General features: G+C 30.7%; 2 protein-coding genes across 2 annotated transcripts in view; one reads left to right on the top strand and one right to left on the bottom strand.

Moving 5' to 3' along the window:
- LOC149921095 (calcitonin gene-related peptide type 1 receptor-like) overlaps positions 1-21411 on the top strand; it is a 317091-nt gene that overhangs the window by 52179 nt on the left and 243501 nt on the right. The window lies entirely within an intron of this gene.
- On the bottom strand, positions 151-2859 carry LOC149921101 (uncharacterized). Its single transcript, XM_090163696.1, has 4 exons — positions 2604-2859; positions 2380-2530; positions 801-1917; positions 151-241 (listed from the first exon to the last, which is right to left on the bottom strand). Exons 3-4 carry the CDS (start codon positions 1914-1916, stop codon positions 230-232), a joined length of 1128 nt encoding a protein of 375 aa, XP_090019822.1. The 5' UTR covers position 1917; positions 2380-2530; positions 2604-2859; the 3' UTR covers positions 151-229.

Below are 21411 nucleotides of genomic sequence, written 5' to 3'. Positions count from 1 at the left end.
GAAGCTATGTTTTCAATTGCCACAATTGAAGAGTCATCTACTATACAGCAGTTGTCACGTTTAGAAATGGAGACTTGAAATTTCGATAGAATTACTTTTTTGTATTGAGGGTCAGTACAACCATGTAAAAGTGGTCCATCTTCATGTATCTTGCTAAATGTCGTTTCATTTCTAGCCTTTAACCCACTCTCAATTTGTCTTTCTTCTGTAATGCGATTAATGGCTTGTTTCAGAGGATGACCTGCATTAGCAATTTTATTTTTTAACGTGAAAAGGTAATTTTCAAATTGAAAAGCACTGAACACATCTAAATTTCCATACTTTAAACAATCTTTAGGTAAATGGAGTAAGCCATGCACATTATACGATATAAGATGTTTCCCATAAAGGACCCCATACATTTGAACATAATATTTCAGTAGTTTTTCAGCGAATTCTATCTTTTCAAGCGTTTCGTGAGGTGTGGCTAAAATTCGCATTGCCACATGCAATGCTCTAAACAACTCATAATGAGCTTTAGGAAGAATATTTTTTAAAACAACAATGCCTGAATAAAATAAAAATTGACGGAACTCCGTCGCCTTAAATCTATCAACATCTTTTAGCGATCGCGGCTTTCTAACAAATTCTGAGCATGTTACAGGTGCTAACGCTTCCAAACGATTAGACACCTCCGTTATCTGATCTGGCCGAAATTTATATAGTGCATTTTTACCCTCGGCTCCCATCCACAATTTAAGAGTTTTCTTGACAACCCCCAAGCAAACAAGATGCATATAGTCTAGAGGAAAATCATTTACCATGTCAATGTTAGTTAGTTCTTCCAAAATACTAGATCCATGGTGGTGTCCTTCTTGAAATTTATTTCTAAAATTATTGTCGGTTCTTAATTCAAATTCAACTAAAGGGAAGCAGTGCCGTTTTCTACGTCTTATCCCTGCCTGGGTGCATTTGTCGCAACCAAAGTACCCATTATGGCCTTTCACTTTACGAATAAATGCCCTTGCCGGGGTATCGCAAATGAACCCAAATATTTCAATTGTTTTTTGCACACCGTCTATTATAAGTCCACTATCTATCAGAACGTTGGTCTCTGATACAAATAACGACAAATACAAATCAGAGCACTTTGGTTTGTTTAAACCGTGATATAATCCGATAACGAACGGCTTGGAATTTTCCATAGATGAAATGGCTCCCAATATGGGCCAAAAGTTGCTGGTAGTACTTGTTCCTAAAGGCAAGCCATCGATGTTTATCAATATTTTGAAGACGGGTACTGTAGCAGCTTGTTCCTGTTGATGACTAACCATGTGCCGAATACCTGCTTCTAGTCCAAAATGATAGTAGCGGCCAGGAGGTATTTCTTCGACTGTTGAAGATCTAGGTGTTTGTAGTAACGTTCGCGAGTCCAAGGGAAGATCTTTAAAACATTGATGATTTTTGAGGATTTTCAGAAGACCATTAACCGAATTTTTACTGATTCCAAAGGCAGTCACCCATCTCGCTAGGCTAACTTTTACATTATCAGCACCAGCTATGTCTTGTAGAGATTCAAAATTATTTTCGTCATCAGGTATACCATTAGTAATAACAGTTTCTCCTTCAATTTCATTATTGTTTTCAGACTCAGAGTTTAACAGTTGAATATCTACTTCGTCGGAAGTTGAACCATCTAGTTCTTTGTCAGAAGTTAATCCATCAAATTCTTCATCAGAGGGTGACCCATCTACTTTCCCATCAATCTCTATTTCTGAAGAGCTTTTATAATCGAAATTTTTTTCACCCTGTTCTTGGCTATTTCGATCATTGTATTTCAAAAATTGATCTGATGTTTCGTTTGTAACAGCACTAATTCGCCTGGCTCGCTGGCGTGCAGACAATGAAGATAACGGCTTGTATCTCCCTTTCGGCATTCTATCATTTACGTAATACAAATATATAAGTTGTTTTAAATTCTAAGCAATATATTTATGGACTATATTTTACTATTTAATGAGCCTGAAACATTTTAATTTAGTTTAGCACCACAAACTCGTTATTAAGTAACTAGGTTTCTAACTAAAAATTTAAATAAAGTTTAAGCTCAAATCAAGTTTTTTAAACATATAGAATTTTTTAATTTTATAAAATTCACGTAAATATTATGCGTTTGTACCTGCAGTTTATATTAATTACTACGCAAAATTCGAAATCTAATCATTTCTAATAATTGTCTAAGTCAACCAACACACTGAACACATCTTAAGCTTTAACTTAAATTGATTAAAATTATAAATATCTAAATCAGCCATTTCTAGTTGACATACTTAACATTAAAATAAAAATTAAAATACTTCTTCAGCCACTTATTTGTAAATTCAAGCCATTATTACTTACATTTTACGCCTATGAACCCGACGGCCTTCGTTAGTGGTATTAGTTATCGTTTACGGAAAACAGCTCAGTAACCTCGAGGGCTGGAACGTGGCCCACGGTGCTAGTCATAAATTGATTTAAGGCTTATAGAGCCAAAGGCCTAACTCTCAATCTACAATAATAACCCATTAATTAATATCAATAAAAATATGGTTAAACGAAATGACATGTAATTTAATAGTTACCTTCGATTCTAGTAAAGCTAATCGTCGAAATCCACCAACAAAACTACACCGATTTAAAAGAAAAGCAACGCAAATATAAAAATTTGGAGCCGGATAACGCGTAAACCGTACACTTACACGATAGGCAAAAATGGCGTCGAATAAAGGGAAATACGAAGCACAGTAAGCACGCCGTGACCGGAGTTCTCCTTTTTTTTAATAACCTAACCCCCCTGTCTGGAAGTATCACGTGTTTGCCGTGCCACCTATATGCAAATGCTTCAGAATAATAAAAAATATAAGAAATCAATGATATTAATTTAAAAATAATGAATGATGTTAAAATAAATCCTTATTATTTTTTTAAATATTTATAAAAACAAACTGTTTATTTTTTTTCGGAATATTTCTTATCACGTGCGATATACGCCGCAAGCTTTTCTGGGGCGCTGGTGATGTTTGTTTTTTTGGATATCTTAGGAACGTTTTTCGTGAAGCCGATTGTGGAATTAGTTATATGGATATCTTAGAGATATCCCTAGGTTATGGGGTTATGGATTTTTTTTTTGGATATTCCAGGTATATTCCTAGAAATTCAAATTTCGATGGGGCCAGAAAGGGAGGTTTGGATCTTTTTCGGACATCGCTTGGGTCTTTTGTGTTTGCTGGGAATCAAAAAAATTTGATTGAAATCAAAAAAATCCGATTAAAATCAAAAAAATTTGATTGAAATCAAAAAAATCCGATTAAAATCAAAAAAATTTGATTGAAATCAAAAAAATTTGATTGAAATCAAAAAAATTTGATTGAAATCAAAAAAATCCGATTAAAATCAAAAAAATTTGATTGAAATCAAAAAAATTTGATTGAAATCAAAAAAATTTGATTGAAATCAAAAAAATTTGATTGAAATCAAAAAAATTTGATTGAAATCAAAAAAATCCGATTAAAATCAAAAAAATTTGATTGAAATCAAAAAAATCCGATTAAAATCAAAAAAATTTGATTGAAATCAAAAAAATTTGATTGAAATCAAAAAAATTTGATTGAAATCAAAAAAATTTGATTGAAATCAAAAAAATCCGATTAAAATCAAAAAAATTTGATTGAAATCAAAAAAATTTGATTGAAATCAAAAAAATTTGATTGAAATCAAAAAAATTTGATTGAAATCAAAAAAATCCGATTAAAATCAAAAAAATTTGATTGAAATCAAAAAAATTTGATTGAAATCAAAAAAATTTGATTGAAATCAAAAAAATTTGATTGAAATCAAAAAAATTTGATTGAAATCAAAAAAATTTGATTGAAATCAAAAAAATTTGATTGAAATCAAAAAAATCCGATTAAAATCAAAAAAATTTGATTGAAATCAAAAAAATCCGATTAAAATCAAAAAAATTTGATTGAAATCAAAAAAATTTGATTGAAATCAAAAAAATTTGATTGAAATCAAAAAAATTTGATTGAAATCAAAAAAATTTGATTGAAATCAAAAAAATCCGATTAAAATCAAAAAAATTTGATTGAAATCAAAAAAATCCGATTAAAATCAAAAAAATTTGATTGAAATCAAAAAAATTTGATTGAAATCAAAAAAATTTGATTGAAATCAAAAAAATTTGATTGAAATCAAAAAAATTTGATTGAAATCAAAAAAATCCGATTAAAATCAAAAAAATTTGATTGAAATCAAAAAAATTTGATTGAAATCAAAAAAATTTGATTGAAATCAAAAAAATCCGATTAAAATCAAAAAAATTTGATTGAAATCAAAAAAATCCGATTAAAATCAAAAAAATTTGATTGAAATCAAAAAAATCCGATTAAAATCAAAAAAATTTGATTGAAATCAAAAAAATCCGATTAAAATCAAAAAAATTTGATTGAAATCAAAAAAATTTGATTGAAATCAAAAAAATTTGATTGAAATCAAAAAAATTTGATTGAAATCAAAAAAATTTGATTGAAATCAAAAAAATTTGATTGAAATCAAAAAAATTTGATTGAAATCAAAAAAATCCGATTAAAATCAAAAAAATTTGATTGAAATCAAAAAAATTTGATTGAAATCAAAAAAATTTGATTGAAATCAAAAAAATTTGATTGAAATCAAAAAAATTTGATTGAAATCAAAAAAATTTGATTGAAATCAAAAAAATTTGATTGAAATCAAAAAAATTTGATTGAAATCAAAAAAATTTGATTGAAATCAAAAAAATGTGATTGAAATCAAAAAAATTTGATTGAAATCAAAAAAATTTGATTGAAATCAAAAAAATTTGATTGAAATCAAAAAAATCCGATTAAAATCAAAAAAATTTGATTGAAATCAAAAAAATTTGATTGAAATCAAAAAAATTTGATTGAAATCAAAAAAATCCGATTAAAATCAAAAAAATTTGATTGAAATCAAAAAAATCCGATTAAAATCAAAAAAATTTGATTGAAATCAAAAAAATTTGATTGAAATCAAAAAAATCCGATTAAAATCAAAAAAATTTGATTGAAATCAAAAAAATTTGATTGAAATCAAAAAAATTTGATTGAAATCAAAAAAATTTGATTGAAATCAAAAAAATTTGATTGAAATCAAAAAAATCCGATTAAAATCAAAAAAATTTGATTGAAATCAAAAAAATCCGATTAAAATCAAAAAAATTTGATTGAAATCAAAAAAATCCGATTAAAATCAAAAAAATTTGATTGAAATCAAAAAAATCCGATTAAAATCAAAAAAATTTGATTGAAATCAAAAAAATTTGATTGAAATCAAAAAAATTTGATTGAAATCAAAAAAATTTGATTGAAATCAAAAAAATTTGATTGAAATCAAAAAAATTTGATTGAAATCAAAAAAATTTGATTGAAATCAAAAAAATCCGATTAAAATCAAAAAAATTTGATTGAAATCAAAAAAATTTGATTGAAATCAAAAAAATTTGATTGAAATCAAAAAAATTTGATTGAAATCAAAAAAAATTGATTGAAATCAAAAAAATTTGATTGAAATCAAAAAAATTTGATTGAAATCAAAAAAATTTGATTGAAATCAAAAAAATTTGATTGAAATCAAAAAAATTTGATTGAAATCAAAAAAATTTGATTGAAATCAAAAAAATTTGATTGAAATCAAAAAAATTTGATTGAAATCAAAAAAATTTGATTGAAATCAAAAAAATTTGATTGAAATCAAAAAAATTTGATTGAAATCAAAAAAATTTGATTGAAATCAAAAAAATCCGATTAAAATCAAAAAAATTTGATTGAAATCAAAAAAATTTGATTGAAATCAAAAAAATTTGATTGAAATCAAAAAAATTTGATTGAAATCAAAAAAATTTGATTGAAATCAAAAAAATTTGATTGAAATCAAAAAAATTTGATTGAAATCAAAAAAATTTGATTGAAATCAAAAAAATTTGATTGAAATCAAAAAAATTTGATTGAAATCAAAAAAATTTGATTGAAATCAAAAAAATTTGATTGAAATCAAAAAAATCCGATTAAAATCAAAAAAATTTGATTGAAATCAAAAAAATTTGATTGAAATCAAAAAAATCCGATTAAAATCAAAAAAATGTGATTGAAATCAAAAAAATTTGATTGAAATCAAAAAAATCCGATTAAAATCAAAAAAATTTGATTGAAATCAAAAAAATTTGATTGAAATCAAAAAAATCCGATTAAAATCAAAAAAATTTGATTGAAATCAAAAAAATCCGATTAAAATCAAAAAAATTTGATTGAAATCAAAAAAATTTGATTGAAATCAAAAAAATTTGATTGAAATCAAAAAAATCCGATTAAAATCAAAAAAATTTGATTGAAATCAAAAAAATCCGATTAAAATCAAAAAAATTTGATTGAAATCAAAAAAATTTGATTGAAATCAAAAAAATTTGATTGAAATCAAAAAAATCCGATTAAAATCAAAAAAATTTGATTGAAATCAAAAAAATCCGATTAAAATCAAAAAAATTTGATTGAAATCAAAAAAATTTGATTGAAATCAAAAAAATTTGATTGAAATCAAAAAAATTTGATTGAAATCAAAAAAATCCGATTAAAATCAAAAAAATTTGATTGAAATCAAAAAAATTTGATTGAAATCAAAAAAATTTGATTGAAATCAAAAAAATTTGATTGAAATCAAAAAAATTTGATTGAAATCAAAAAAATTTGATTGAAATCAAAAAAATTTGATTGAAATCAAAAAAATTTGATTGAAATCAAAAAAATTTGATTGAAATCAAAAAAATCCGATTAAAATCAAAAAAATTTGATTGAAATCAAAAAAATTTGATTGAAATCAAAAAAATTTGATTGAAATCAAAAAAATTTGATTGAAATCAAAAAAATTTGATTGAAATCAAAAAAATCCGATTAAAATCAAAAAAATTTGATTGAAATCAAAAAAATTTGATTGAAATCAAAAAAATCCGATTAAAATCAAAAAAATTTGATTGAAATCAAAAAAATTTGATTGAAATCAAAAAAATCCGATTAAAATCAAAAAAATTTGATTGAAATCAAAAAAATTTGATTGAAATCAAAAAAATCCGATTGAAATCAAAAAAATTTGATTGAAATCAAAAAAATCCGATTAAAATCAAAAAAATTTGATTGAAATCAAAAAAATTTGATTGAAATCAAAAAAATCCGATTAAAATCAAAAAAATTTGATTAAAATCAAAAAAATCCGATTAAAATCAAAAAAATTTGATTGAAATCAAAAAAATTTGATTGAAATCAAAAAAATTTGATTGAAATCAAAAAAATTTGATTGAAATCAAAAAAATTTGATTGAAATCAAAAAAATTTGATTGAAATCAAAAAAATTTGATTGAAATCAAAAAAATTTGATTGAAATCAAAAAAATCCGATTAAAATCAAAAAAATTTGATTGAAATCAAAAAAATTTGATTGAAATCAAAAAAATCCGATTAAAATCAAAAAAATTTGATTGAAATCAAAAAAATCCGATAAAAATCAAAAAAATTTGATTGAAATCAAAAAAATTTGATTGAAATCAAAAAAATCCGATTAAAATCAAAAAAATTTGATTGAAATCAAAAAAATCCGATTAAAATCAAAAAAATTTGATTGAAATCAAAAAAATTTGATTGAAATCAAAAAAATTTGATTGAAATCAAAAAAATCCGATTAAAATCAAAAAAATTTGATTGAAATCAAAAAAATCCGATTAAAATCAAAAAAATTTGATTGAAATCAAAAAAATTTGATTGAAATCAAAAAAATTTGATTGAAATCAAAAAAATCCGATTAAAATCAAAAAAATTTGATTGAAATCAAAAAAATCCGATTAAAATCAAAAAAATTTGATTGAAATCAAAAAAATTTGATTGAAATCAAAAAAATTTGATTGAAATCAAAAAAATTTGATTGAAATCAAAAAAATTTGATTGAAATCAAAAAAATTTGATTGAAATCAAAAAAATCCGATTAAAATCAAAAAAATTTGATTGAAATCAAAAAAATTTGATTGAAATCAAAAAAATTTGATTGAAATCAAAAAAATTTGATTGAAATCAAAAAAATTTGATTGAAATCAAAAAAATTTGATTGAAATCAAAAAAATCCGATTAAAATCAAAAAAATTTGATTGAAATCAAAAAAATTTGATTGAAATCAAAAAAATCCGATTAAAATCAAAAAAATTTGATTGAAATCAAAAAAATTTGATTGAAATCAAAAAAATCCGATTAAAATCAAAAAAATTTGATTGAAATCAAAAAAATTTGATTGAAATCAAAAAAATCCGATTAAAATCAAAAAAATTTGATTGAAATCAAAAAAATCCGATTAAAATCAAAAAAATTTGATTGAAATCAAAAAAATTTGATTGAAATCAAAAAAATTTGATTGAAATCAAAAAAATCCGATTAAAATCAAAAAAATTTGATTGAAATCAAAAAAATCCGATTAAAATCAAAAAAATTTGATTGAAATCAAAAAAATTTGATTGAAATCAAAAAAATCCGATTAAAATCAAAAAAATTTGATTGAAATCAAAAAAATCCGATTAAAATCAAAAAAATTTGATTGAAATCAAAAAAATCAACAACCCTGCCAAAGGCAAAGTCCGCCTTCCTGTTATTTCTCTATATACAAAATCTTCCAAGGAGAGGTATATTTTGGATTGCTATCTTGTTAAATTTCTTAAGATTATTTTCTTAAAAAGCATTTCTCGGTTGTTCCAATTTCTTTTACTTCAATGCCTTTTCCGCCACCGTGTACCCATATTTATTTTCTAGCCGAAAATACACGCTCAAAAGGTTGGGTTAAATATTCTGGGTAAAATTTATTTTTACCCAATTTGAGTTAATTTTAACCCATTTTGGGTTGTTCTAGAACTTCTCGGTTATTGTGAAAGGGTTATGTGTTTGGGTTATTGGCCGGATTTGTCTCATTGCCAACTTGTGTAAAATGTACCCACGAATTGGTAACACTCCATTATGTCGGCTGCTAAAGTTTCTGATTTTTGAATTTATTATTGGTTCATTTAACGTTTACGCACCAAATAGTCGAAACTAAAACTTTTCTGGCAAATGTCAGGAACTTTTAATGTTCCAGGAATGTTTTAGTTTTAAATTCCGCAAAATAGCCATTGAATTAAATGGTAATTTTAAATTATTCTTAATTTAGTTATACGCAGTATGAACAGTAACCCTTCAGGTTCACTTTCCCCGCATACTTACAATTTTTTTTCTTTGTTTTATTTACTTTTGCCATTACATTTTCTACCCGCGCTCTTGACCATTTATAATAATAGTAATTTTTAAGTATTCGTAAAGCCCCATATCAAATGTCTTAGAGTTAAAAGACCTATTTAATAAAAACTAATCCCAGTGTTAAATATAATTAAAATTAATGTTAAACCAAAAACTTAAATAACTTTTGAACGCCACATACAAATTAAATATAGTCAATACACGTAAGAGGACTCGATCTACCCCCGCTATAAAATATAAAATTAAGCTAATTAATTAAACCATTATCTCAAAATAAATTATAAACTAAATCCCGGCCTAATGAAAGTGTTTATATCTCGGTCACAAGACCATGGTGCCATACATTCCGAGCCGTCCCCACCCAGGTTTTTAAAAAAAAATTCCGAACTAGACCCGTAATATCCCCTCAGCTCACCTCGATTCCCTGGAACAATTATCATGTTCGCGGGCCACTAGCCCAGTACCAGGTAGCAAGATCCCATCTAAGTCTCGCTTTTTCTAAGCCCGTCGCCACAGATTCCAAAAGGCGCCCGGACATTTCCGCTTTAAGACAAAAATTAAGCAAGCCTCGAGACTCCCGGGCATCCCCCCCCCCCCGCAATCCCGACGACTTTTCGTAGATCAGGCGACGTCATCAGTACCACCATAGGACACCAATGACCCACATAAAATGGTAGGTCAACTTTTGTTTCAACTCCGCCCTACAATCCGTGGAACAAAACCAAGAAACAGAGCCCCAGCGAGGAGAGACGTCGGCTTTTGCCGGGTGGAGAACTCTGCTCCTCGGGCAAGAGAAGTACCATGACGAAATAGATAGAAAATAAGGTGCGATTAAATATTAATTAAACCTCGTTGCAACCCTCATGATCGAAACAACCATCACTGACTACCAAGATGACTTACATCCAGGTCATTCCGAAGGTAAGAGCATAATCCAAGCAGCCACGAATCTGGGAAATGAAATGCTCTCAACACCCTCAAATCACCTGTTGATCACCCAATATCTAGCCGTACCGAGAGAAGAAAGCCAGATGACCGAGACCTATTCCCTCGCCCAACCAGACGTTTCAGACCAAAACCAGTAGTACCTACGCTGGCTTGTAAGAAGTTCGTCGTCGTCATCCGGACATCCCCCCCGTAATCCGACTTGTTAGTAACCGTTGTGACAATTTTAATGTTAGGGGAAAATTAATTTAATTCTTGATTCGATGTCTAGGGGATTAATTCATATTTAGATTTAAATTGTCACATTAATAATAAAATAAATTTAAGCACTTTGATTATGTATAAATAAATGAATTTAATGGCAATGAAAAGCATACTGGTCAAACAATTTAAGACTTAACTCTCTCTCTCTCTCTCTTAAAGTTAACTAAAAAGGGGGCGTTTTGGCTCTCTGGTAAACGTTTATAAGTTTATGCATTTCTTACGAAATTGGTGAATGGCGATGCCGTCGAGGATATCGGTGATGTCCGATGAACTGGAGGGTCCGCAAGGCACGACCCGAAACATTTTATCGTAATAACTTCTTGAAGACTCCGTAGCGAGCGAACGCGAACGGGAAAGCAAAGACTTTGGCTGAATTAGCCCAAAGGAACCGGCCCACTGTCCAAAGACGTCTCTCGTTCAAAACGGTCTCCCCTGAAAAACACTTGTCACCCCTTTTTATCAACTGACCCTGGTCAAAGGGTCTACGGGGTTTCATCGGTTCTCGCACGATGGAATGGAAAGTTTATTTTCACACATTGGGCAATACCAGAGAGCCAGGAAGTTCCGCGGTTGCACCAGAGAGCGTACTAGGGTAAAACCCAGGGGAAGGGAGAGCCAACACAACAGGGGGCATTTATAAAGTTAAGACTAGAGATAGTTATATTTTTGGGGTCTATTCAAAACGTTACACCGTAATCTAGGCATCCGTGTCGTAAGCGAGAGGAATTGACAGTTTGGATTTGTCACCGCGAAACAAGAAGTCCTCCGTCGAACCCCTTCAAGAAAACGCGTGTGCGTGTGTCTTGCGTAATTTGGAACCCAGTAATCCGGAATCCCGTAAATCGAAGATCAGCCACGAATCAAGTGATGAGTAGAATTTTATCATACCCCCCCCCCCCCCCTTGAAGAGTAGCCAGCTAGGGTCTAAATGCGAAATAGCCGGAGAAAAACGTAGATAATCGTTCTTAGAAAGACGGGATAAACCCTCGCTATGGTTCGGAGAAAGGTTAAAGACAGGTCCCCTCGAGTTGAGAGCTCATTCCGTTTCGTGTATCTATAGAGGTTAGGATTACCTTTTTCGTTCGTGTTTCATTTTTGAGTTAATTATTTGCCATTGTTTAATTGTAGAGCCTAGAGCCTTTAATTATACATGTAGTATTTTAATTGTAGTGTTTATTATTAGTGTTAGTTTATATTTGTTTTTGCCCTCGCTAACATTCGAGCTATTATGCCTGAGGTTATGAACACCGGCACTGATCCCATAGAAAACCGTAAAAGATAATTTCATTAAGAAATTTAAGGTCAAAGAGTATATATTTTAAGCTGAAAATTCCCCTCTTATTTTTGAAAAGCTAAAATAACCGTAGTTGAGATTGGCTAACCATCACTATTGTTAAATAGAATTATTCCCCCAATTCCCCTCCGTATTTTGTTCATTTCTGTATTTATTGTTTTATCAAAATAAGTGTTAAATAAAGATTTTGTGATTAACTAAAGACAAAGGGTATCCATTCTAAATTTGAATCTCCCCCACTTTCTTTTATTTTTTCTTTCCCCTGTATGTAACCCCCTCTCTCGGATTTAATTAACGCTACGAAAGGCCACGACTCACATTGTGTCACCATCTTTCCCCGCCTTAGTGAATTAATATCTTTGAGCAAGGCTAGGAATAAATTCCAAACCGTACTCGTCAGCCGGGAGTAGTGGTTCACTCCTGTAATCCCAAGCGTCATGGAGGCAGAGTTTGTGGAAGGCCGTGTGAGGACGATCACCAATCCCCCAACAGGTGGTCGGGATATTTCCGCCACGGATATTCCAACCAGTCCCCACGTATCCCCCCATTGGCGTGGCCATTACACATGTCTCACCCTGATTAATCAGTTATTGTGTGCGTTCTGGTGTCTAAGGCCTAGGGTCGACACCGATGTGTGTGAATCTATTAAGAAAAATAAACGTACTCGTTATCCCAACCGATACGATACGTTGTTTGAGTAATATATCATTGCGATTTTCCTAAAAAGGTTGCAGAAATTAGATATTTTAAAACATTGCATTAGGGTCTAAACTAAATTTGATGCATTTCCAATACGTAATAAGGCTTAAACAAGAACTAATTAACGTAATTACGATAATTATTTCTTGGGTTAAAGTTATATTTTTTAGTGTTTAGGCCTTGTTTGTTTATTGTGTGAACACGTTTTTTACATACAAAATGTGAACTGGTTGGAAGTTTTTGAAATTACTATGTAATTTCACCAATGTCATTGATGTGTTCAGTTTACAGGCAATAAATTACTCAACGAGTTTCGTGCTATAAGCATTTGAAACTCGGAATTGACAAACCAAGTTCTTGTCAACGGAGAGTAACATTTGATTTTTTCACATTTCGTGCATTTGGCAAGCTAAATATTTGAGGGAAAGGCAAAACTGATATTTTTTCTGTGTTCCTGTATTTTGGATAGTATGAGTGCAATTGGTGGAATTTTGTCCTTAACGAGTTAATATGCAGGGGGGAAGCCTCAGCCGTGGCCCAGCCTAGGTAATTTTCCTAGTACACCAGATTGCTGCGGGTGGAACACTTCTACAGGCGTTGCCTCGTCTATTTAATTCGTTATTAATTACCCAGCTAGAATTTCTACAAATCTAGCTGGATGTTACTAGGTCTTAATTTTCATTTTCAGTTTTAAATCGTCGTCTGCTATCGCGGAAACCAAGTACGTAACTTTGTTCTTACAAAAATTAGTTAACCGATAATTAAATAACGGATTAAATGGCTGAAGCAGCGCCTGTAGAAGTGTTCGACCCTCAGCACTCTGGTGTAATAGGAGAAGTACCGAGGCTGGACCACGGCTGAAGCTTCCACCCTGTATAACAGATTTCTGGAAATATTTCAACTTATTTTAGCAAATCAGAGAAATGTACTTTTTTTTTTTTAAATGTAAGTGCTTATATATTTTGGAAATGTTTCTGTAATATCTCTCTGAAGTCTCATTCTACATAAAATCAAATTTTATGACTATTTTGGTCTACAATATTTTTCATAAAATATGTTATTTTAATATTGAAATAATGACAATCCTTAGAATTTAAGGTCCTTCTGAACTAAAATATGTATGAGCACTATAAATAATTTTTGGTGGTTCTTTAGTTGTAAAAATTTAGTATTACAATTATTTTATATTTTATGACTATTATGGTCAATACTATTTTTAAGAAAATATCTATTTCAATATTGAAATATTGAATTCTAGGTCCTTATTTAATTGTGACCAAACACACTTCATTATATTATGTATTTCTAACTTAAGACTATTTTGTTTAATTTAGTAGTATGTTCTAACAATTAAATTAAATATACAACATTGAGGTTTACCCTATTGCTGATGAACCACCTATTGGGAAAGGGATTAATAAACCGGTTATCATCACTATATAACATTCCAACTTTCCAAGAATATTTTTCGTAAACTCACATTTCTATATTACCCTTTTTCATCTAAGACACGTCCACCTTTATGTTAGGTGAGAATAGTATTAGACTACGTATACTATATTTCCACTGTGATAAATTTCCTAATTTTGAAATTAATCTTTCCGGATAAATGTTTTTGTTTATTTAGCTTAAGACCAAAAATTCGGACTAATGTAAAACAATCTGTGATAAGAAGATTTTCATAGTTCTAAAAACTGTTTGTCAAAATTTCGAGTTTAAAATCAAATCCACCCAAAAACCTTTCGGTTAAAAATTGCAAGGTCCTTAAAACAAAAACGTCACGTCCTATATTACTCTAGGCCATAAAAGTAGTGAAATCAAATAACGGGCAAGATCTGTAATTATATTCCCATAAACGTCATAAACTGGACTTATTTATCGAGAAGTGATGTGCTCTGAAGTAATATGCTAGACCTTGCGCGTCCTAAGTGGTTTACTGAGTTAAAATCCTTTGTACAACCATAAAACATTTCAAAGATAATGGCTAATAGTAGAATCGCATTGTATCAAATACACCGTTTAATAAATTGGTTTGAAAATTGTCAACGGTTCTTGGGATGTTCGCAAAGCATTCTGGAAAAGAAAGAAACACACTATTGGCTGAAAATGCTATCTCTCGCTCATGCGCTAGAACGTATTTTCGTCTCGATGGCCGAGACAAGTTTTCTTAGCTTAGCTGTAACGAGTCTAAAGATACAATATCAGTTAAATAATTTACCAAGTTAATTATAGAAAAAGGTCAATATAAGATAAAATGTTTTCTTAAGAATGTATAAAGAGTGAACAATTCATAAAATTTACAACGTAGCCAACGAAAGGCAAGCATAAATATGAAGAAATAGTTCCTAAAAACGGTGTAGATGGCAGCATTACCTAATCACGGGACCATTTCAACCTCCCGACTTTAAAGTTTTCTTTCGTTCTCGCAAAACGTGACCCGGCTTATTTATTTTATTTATAGGTGCATATATTGTTTAGATCTAAATATATTATCTACTCTGCTTAGATTTACTCTTTTTCCTTAAACCCATAGTAAACGAGTTTCAATAATCAGAGTCAACATAACTTGGCAGTTAAATAAACGTTGGCACGTGTTTAATTCTTGTCTAGCTCAAAGTACCACCTTGGCCAACCGAGACAAAATAAAAACACTCGATAAAATTACTGAAACTGTCCGTACTAGTGGTACTCGAACATTTCTGTACATTATCGATAGGTGGCGGTGCGACTATTGAAACTGGCCAATTACTGAAAGCAGACAAGTTGTTGACTGCAGTGACGTAATTACTGCAGGCAACAACTTGTCTGCTTTATTTAATTATAGTTTTAAGGTAAAAGTGTAAATTTAAACAAAGTAGATAATATATTTCGATCTAAACAATATATTTGATACAATGCGATTATAATATTAGCCATTCTCTTTGAAATGTTTTATGGTTGTACAAAGGATTTTAACTCAGTAAACCACTTAGGACGCGCAAGGTCTAGCATTTTACTTCAGAGCACATCACTTGTCGATAAATAAGTCCAGTTTATGACGTTTATGGGAATATAATTACAGATCTTTGATTTCACTACTTTTATGGCCTAGAGTAATACAGGGTGTTAACTAAAAAATGGACCAGGGCAAATATCTCAAAATGTGTTTTAGCTACGATTTTGAAATTTTGGGTGGTTATAAAACATTGAGGGGGTCAACCGACTATGAAAATTTCGATGACCTTGAACCATATCTTCAAGGTCATCCAAAACCTAACTTGACAACCGTAAGAGCTACGAAGTTAGTTCCAATTGGAAAAGTGTTCCACGTCATGTTTTATGGCTAACCAGCTTTGGCACGATCGAATTTGACCAATAAGAAGTCGAGAAATTTTAGGTCAAAAACAAGAAGGTCGTTAAGTTGATAACGTGTCGAAGACGAGGATCGGGAGCGGATTACTCTAAAAGTACTCGGGTTAGAGTACTGAAATTTGCTGGGCAACCAAACTGTAGTTAAGGCTTTTTAGGATCAAAATTTCAATGACCTTGAACCTTGTTTTCAAGGTCATCCAAAAACTAACTTGACAACCGTAAGAGCTACGAAGTTGGTTCTAATTGGAAAAGTGTTCCACGTCACGTTTTATGGCTAACCAGCTTTGGCACGATCGAATTTGACCAATAGGAAGTCAATATCAAAGATAAGTAACCCTAAAATGAATTTCGAAATGGACTAGGTTGAAAGGCTAAAAGATTTTGTGTTTACAAGTCATCTACGTTTTTCTTTAAAAAACAAAAAATCCTCTACAAGTCATCTACGTCTTCCTTCAAAAATTAATTCATCTACAAGTCCTCTATGTCTTTCTTAAACACAAAAACAAAAAAAATTCTACAAGTCATCTACATCTTCCTCATCAAACAAACCCTATTCAAGTCATCTAAATCTTCATCATAAAAAAAAATAATTTTCAAGTGGTCCAGTTCATATCCTCGTCAAAAAAATCTCTTCAAGTCATCTACATCATCTCCTTGGCTAATCTACTTTTTCCCCTACACCCCCGGTATGTATATAATTTACGGTACGGGGGTATAAAAATAGAGATAACGAATGTCCTAACGAAGCGGAAAACGAAAAAGGTTGTCAAAGGTCCGAATTTATAGGACACGCACCGTTTTTCTTAAGTTTATTTTTATTTGATTGGAAAAGTAGACGAAATTCGTTCGAAAATGCAATTGCCCAAGTTCCAGAATCAAAATTTACAGGAAATATTTCGTAATATACTGAAATTTGGTTTGACGTTTTCAGCATAGAAATAAATTCTAAAATCGTTTGTGCTCGGCCTACAGGCTGAGAATAGAATGTAATATCTTTTGCGCTATGAAAATGTGTATTTATTTTTTACGCAGATCACGTTCGTGGTAGATGTTTTAAGCTTAATAAGATTGTTGTAGTTGAGGTTGGAAATAAATTCAAATAATCTAGTTTCAGGCCTGGTTTTCCTTTTCGGTGGGCAATGGGTTAGGTTAGGTTACTTTCATTAATTTAACATTAAGAAACGCCGGCAGGAGACATGAGGTATGGTTTTTGAAAGCAATTACTTTATGTACTCTTTGTATTGGATAACGACAAAGCATTCCACGCTGAACGAGAAAACGTTCTAATTTGAACAAAGAAGGTTGGTTCAATATAGAACCATCAACCATCGTTCTTTATCGAACGAATATTTTTTGTGCATATTAGAACAAAATGGCATTCTGTTACAGGGACAACCTTCTGTATGTAATGAATTATCCAACAAAGATCTTCTTGGTCGTCTTTGGGCGTTAGGTTTAAATGCTATTTCACATAGAGAAATTGGAAGCTACGAAGCAGTCGATCGTTTAGCCCATCAACATATGTATGAGAAATCTGATTCGTTTGTATTTATCAATACTACCACTAAAGAGCATCGAAAACGCTTGCAAATTCTTAAAGAGAATGATCCCGAAAGCACAGATATATTTATGAAACAACTGGTTGATGATATTTATCCTAATCGTCCGGATAGTCGTGAAGATACATGTTTGTATGTCTGGTCGAGGTTCTACTATCGTGTTCCAATAAAGCCTACCACAAAAAGACCGGCAGATGTACTAGATTGGAAAAACAATAATGGTTTTGTTAAAATGAGGGTAAAACCTTTTTTAATTCAGCACCCACACCATGATCCATACAAATCGGAATTAGAGGCTGATAAATTTTACCATAGTATGTTAATGCTATTCTTACCTTGGAGGGAAGAAACTTCTTTATTAAGTAATTATACATATTTTTAAGACGCTCGAAGACTTAGGCCTTAGTTGGTGCCTTGGGTATTAGCCTAGTTGATTATTATTATTATTACTCTTTTGAAGCTCATTTGCCAAAAATGAAAGACATGATGAAGTATCATGAAAAGTTAATTTCTTTAATAGAAGCTGAAAAATCTTTGAAGAAGCATTAGCAAAAAATACACCACATGTTGCTGAAAATAAATTTATAAAGAAGTGATAGAAGCCGAAAATGCAATGGAAGAAATTAAAGCAGCTCTTAATGAAAATTTGATATTAACTCCCGAAAGTCTAGTCAGTGAGCTTATAGCCATGCAAGAAGATCAAAGAGTTATACTTGAGAATGTATCGGCACACTTCTGCGGTGCAAATCCTTCTGATGAAGGCTTATATATGTTTGTAAGTGGATATGGTGGCCCTGGAAAAAGTTTTTTTAATAAAAACTCCGAGAAAAGTTATTTGCAGGCATCTTAAAAACTATTTAGCTGTAGCTTTAACAGCACCTACCGGGTTGGCTGCGTGTAATATACATGTAGGAGGTGTAACTCTGCACAGATTATTTATGTTACCCGTGCAACGAGGGAAAATAGCGAAATATCATAAGTTGATTCTGAAAGTCTGCAATAATGCGAAACACATTCAGCCTTGTGAAATTGTTAATAATCGATGAAATATCAATGGTTTCTTCGGCTTTGTTGAGCTATATTAATTTGAGAGTAACGGGCGAAGATAAACTATTTGGTGGTATTTCAATCTTAGCTTTAGGAGATTTGTTACAATTACAGCCTGTCAAGGGTGACCCAGTTTTTTCTACGCTAAGTCACCAAGAGGCGAGGAAACTTATTGGCTCAGTTGGCGAATTTAATTTATTCTAACAATATTTTAAGTTTGATGAATTGACAATTAACAAGCGGCAAAAAAGTGACCACGCTTATGGAGAAATGCTTGCTAGAATACGCGTGGGTGAAGTTACAGAACCAGATGTCAAAGTGTTGAACAAGTAATGTGGATATATTCGAGGGGCTGATCACTCCGCGTAATCGGTGTACAGAGCCGTACCTTTGACTGTACTAATGGGATTACGCGTAATCTTTGAAGGCCCTGCCTTTGGAAGTGGTAATCTAAGCGTAATCCGGTGTACAGACTTTCTAAGAGTGGTTAGCCCCTCCGATATATTGCAAACTATTATGATAAGTTATGCCAAGAAGGAAAAAGACCGGTTTGTTTGTTACCAACCAATAAAATGTGCGAAGCTATTAACAACATAATGCTTCAAAAACAATCATATTTAGGAAATACTGAGTGTTGATAAAGACCATGGACACCAAGAAATGCAAAAACACGTTGAAAATCCGTTAAAGAAATTGGAGAAAAATGTTTCTGCTACAGCTGGTTTGGAGTTTAGACTTTTGCTTTGTATTGATGCTCGAATAATGTTAAGCAGAAATCTAAATATAGAGAAAGGTCTTGTTAATGGAGCCATGGGTACGGTGAAAAGCTTTATGGGGAACGCAGATGGCGTTATTTCAGAGTTGATGGTTTTGTTCGATGGCCATGCTGATCAAGAGAAAATTGAAAGAGTTAAGGTTAAGTTTGAAATTGTCACAAACGTTTTTGGGCAAAGATTTAAATTTACTGTGATTTTAGCGTATGGAGTTACTATACATAAGAATCAAAGTATGAGCACAGATTGTGTTATGATAAACATAGGAGCAAGTGTTTTCCAAAGTGGAATGGCTTATGTTGCTCTTTCAAGAAGTACATCGTTAGATGGTCTTCATTTACTTGATTTGGACCCTTCCAAAATATACGCCGATTGGAAAGCTATAACAAAATATAATCAACTAAGAAATGAATTTAGGAAAGATTTGCCACAAATTAAGTTGATACATAGGAAGAAAAAACAATCAAATGTTCCAGCATGTATAGCGTTTTAAGCTGAAATAATCAACGAAACTGATAAGTGTAGTGAAGCGGGAGTACGTTATAAATCTTTTATTTCCAAGCCTCCGATATGTAAGAATCCTTTATGTATTCAGAATGAAATGACGCCTATTACAATGAAAGGCTTTCTTAATAATGATAATTCGTGCTACTCTATATGCATTTTCCAAGATTTGTTTCACATTCCTGAGTTTGTAAGAAATATTCAAGAAGCCAACAACTTGCGCATTGAAAGATTTATTATTTGGGCGATCAGATACTAATATTCCTCATTTGCAAACTATTAATGTTAGACAAACGCTTGACAATCGATTTCATGGCATCGAGAGGATCCTGTGGAATTTTTAATTGATCTTCTACAAAAACTTAAAAATTAAAACGTCCTCATTGATAACTTATTTTTTCGTCGCATTCAATATCAAGACGGATGTCCAAATTGTTCTCCAGATGTAGTTCTGAACCACATCCCCGAAGATGGTTATGTATACATCGTAAATGTACTTGCCGACAGATCCAATTTAATATTTCACGATTTATTGAGCCATTGGGAATTGTTTGTGATAAAATGCTTTCATTGTCAAAAAGAATCGAAAGAACGTCGCTCGTTTTTACATTTTTCTAGTAAGTACCATTTCTTAAATTTTGCGAGGTTTTCTCATACAGGTACTGAACGGATTCAAATTCACACTCCAATTAAAGGATTCGTTGCTGACAAAATAAAAATTAATAGCATAAGTTTTAAAACCAAAGCTGCCGTAGTTCATTTGGGATATGATTGCGACGGTGGTCATTATATTGTTGCTTTAAAGAACCCAGGGACTGGATCTGGATGGACATTGTGTGACGACCAAAAAAATTAACTCAAAGAAAAAGCTTTTTAGTAATTTAATTGACGTGTATTGTTTACTTTTAGAAAAAGTTTGATTTTTTTAAGAAAAACCATTTTCTTTTAGTTTGGGAAATCAATCACAATACAATACTAATGAAGGTTTAAGACATTAATTATATGCTTTTGTTTTATTAAAATGGTAGAACGGGTTGCAATGTAAAATATCAAGTTTAATCATGAAGTGTTTTAACTCTATATCTATAATATATATCATTTAAATTAACCGCGCAAGAAATTCCTAGACAGCGCCATTTAGCGTAATCATTATCACCATCACCAAACTTTACAGATCATTAGTAAAATAATTTCGAAATTTATGTAATAGTACAATATGAATTGCAAATTATTTATTAAAGGAATTTAAAAATTGGGGGTAGTCGTTTAGTAAGCTATATTTTGTTTCGACATATATTTCACTCAGTTAGAAAAATAACAATATACTACTATCGTAGTTTTCAACAAGCTCTCTATAGTTAAATTATTTTCCGATGATCATTCTTCCTGAATTCGTCGAAAATGTGCACACTGCGAGCGTTACTAAATCGTTTACTATATACACGTGTTCTCACAAAAGCGAGCTTGCTATCGCTACTAGCGACAAAATAAGAAAATACGTTATCCACCATAACGATTTTTGGTACGCACTCCCTTTAAATTATTTAAAATAATTTCTTCCGACTGTTTTAAATGTTCGATGTTATTTGAGGTATTTCGGTAGCTTCAAAATAAAACTGAGTGTCAGAAAGTAAACTA

This window comes from Leiobunum rupestre, chromosome 11, assembly GCF_980474605.1.
Source record: "Leiobunum rupestre chromosome 11, qqLeiRupe1.1.hap1, whole genome shotgun sequence".
Lineage (NCBI taxonomy): Eukaryota > Metazoa > Arthropoda > Arachnida > Opiliones > Sclerosomatidae > Leiobunum > Leiobunum rupestre.
This window is presented reverse-complemented; position numbering and strand designations above follow the sequence as displayed.